General features: G+C 72.9%; 1 protein-coding gene across 1 annotated transcript; it reads left to right on the top strand.

The window, feature by feature from the left end:
• Positions 1 to 43: 43 nt before the first annotated feature.
• Positions 44 to 514, top strand: MNEG_14690 (hypothetical protein; the record flags this gene model as incomplete). Its single annotated transcript, XM_014036838.1, has 1 exon — positions 44 to 514. The coding sequence occupies one exon, from the start codon at positions 44 to 46 to the stop codon at positions 512 to 514; it is 471 nt and encodes a 156-aa protein (XP_013892292.1).
• Between the last annotated feature and the right edge of the window lie 277 nt (positions 515 to 791).

Below are 791 nucleotides of genomic sequence, written 5' to 3'. Positions count from 1 at the left end.
GATGCTGTCCACTGCCGCCCAGCAGAACGCGTGGGCCGCCCAGATGATGGCCGGCGCCCCCGCCGGCCCCGCCGCCGCCGGCCCCGCGGCCGCGGGCGTCGTGCCCATGACCTTTGCCCAGGCCCAGGCCATGCATGCCGAGATGATGGCCGCCGCCGCCGCGCAGAACGCCTGGGCGGCCAGCATGATGGGATCGCCTTTGCCCAAGCCGGCCTCTGCCGCCATGGCCCCCGCCGCCTCCTCGCCCGCCGCCGCCTCGCCCGCCGCGTCGCCCGCCGCCAAGGCAGCGCACGCCAAGCACCTCCGGGCGGCCGCCGCCTCGCCTGCGGCCAAGCCCTCGCCCGCCGCCAAGCCCACGGCGAGCGCCGCCGCCGTGGTTGCGGCCGCCGCCCCCGCCAAGGGCCAGGCCGCCGCGGTGGTCGCGCCCAACGACGCCGGCGTCGCGCGCTCGACCGACCCCTTTGGCAACCCCGTCATCAATGCCGGCGGCACCATGACGGCCGCGAAGGCTTGAACAGAGTGCCAGCACGACAGCCCCACGGACCCCGAGCTGGCGGGTGCGGCGCATCAGGGGACCCTGGCGCGGGCGCACGGCGCTCCAAGGCTCCGGCCTGCTGGAAACACTGCTCAGGGTGTTGTTGTTCATGTGTGTTCAGAGTATGATATGCCCACGTCTTCCTAGGACTTCACACAGCACTCAACGCAGAGTTCATTTCGCACGCGCGATCGGCCGCTGAAAGGCGGGGTACGGCGCGCCGGCAGCAATGCCGGATTCGGCTTCATTTGTTGAG

This window comes from Monoraphidium neglectum (genome assembly GCF_000611645.1).
Source record: "Monoraphidium neglectum strain SAG 48.87 unplaced genomic scaffold scaffold04687, whole genome shotgun sequence".
NCBI classification, from domain to species: domain Eukaryota; kingdom Viridiplantae; phylum Chlorophyta; class Chlorophyceae; order Sphaeropleales; family Selenastraceae; genus Monoraphidium; species Monoraphidium neglectum.
This window is presented reverse-complemented; position numbering and strand designations above follow the sequence as displayed.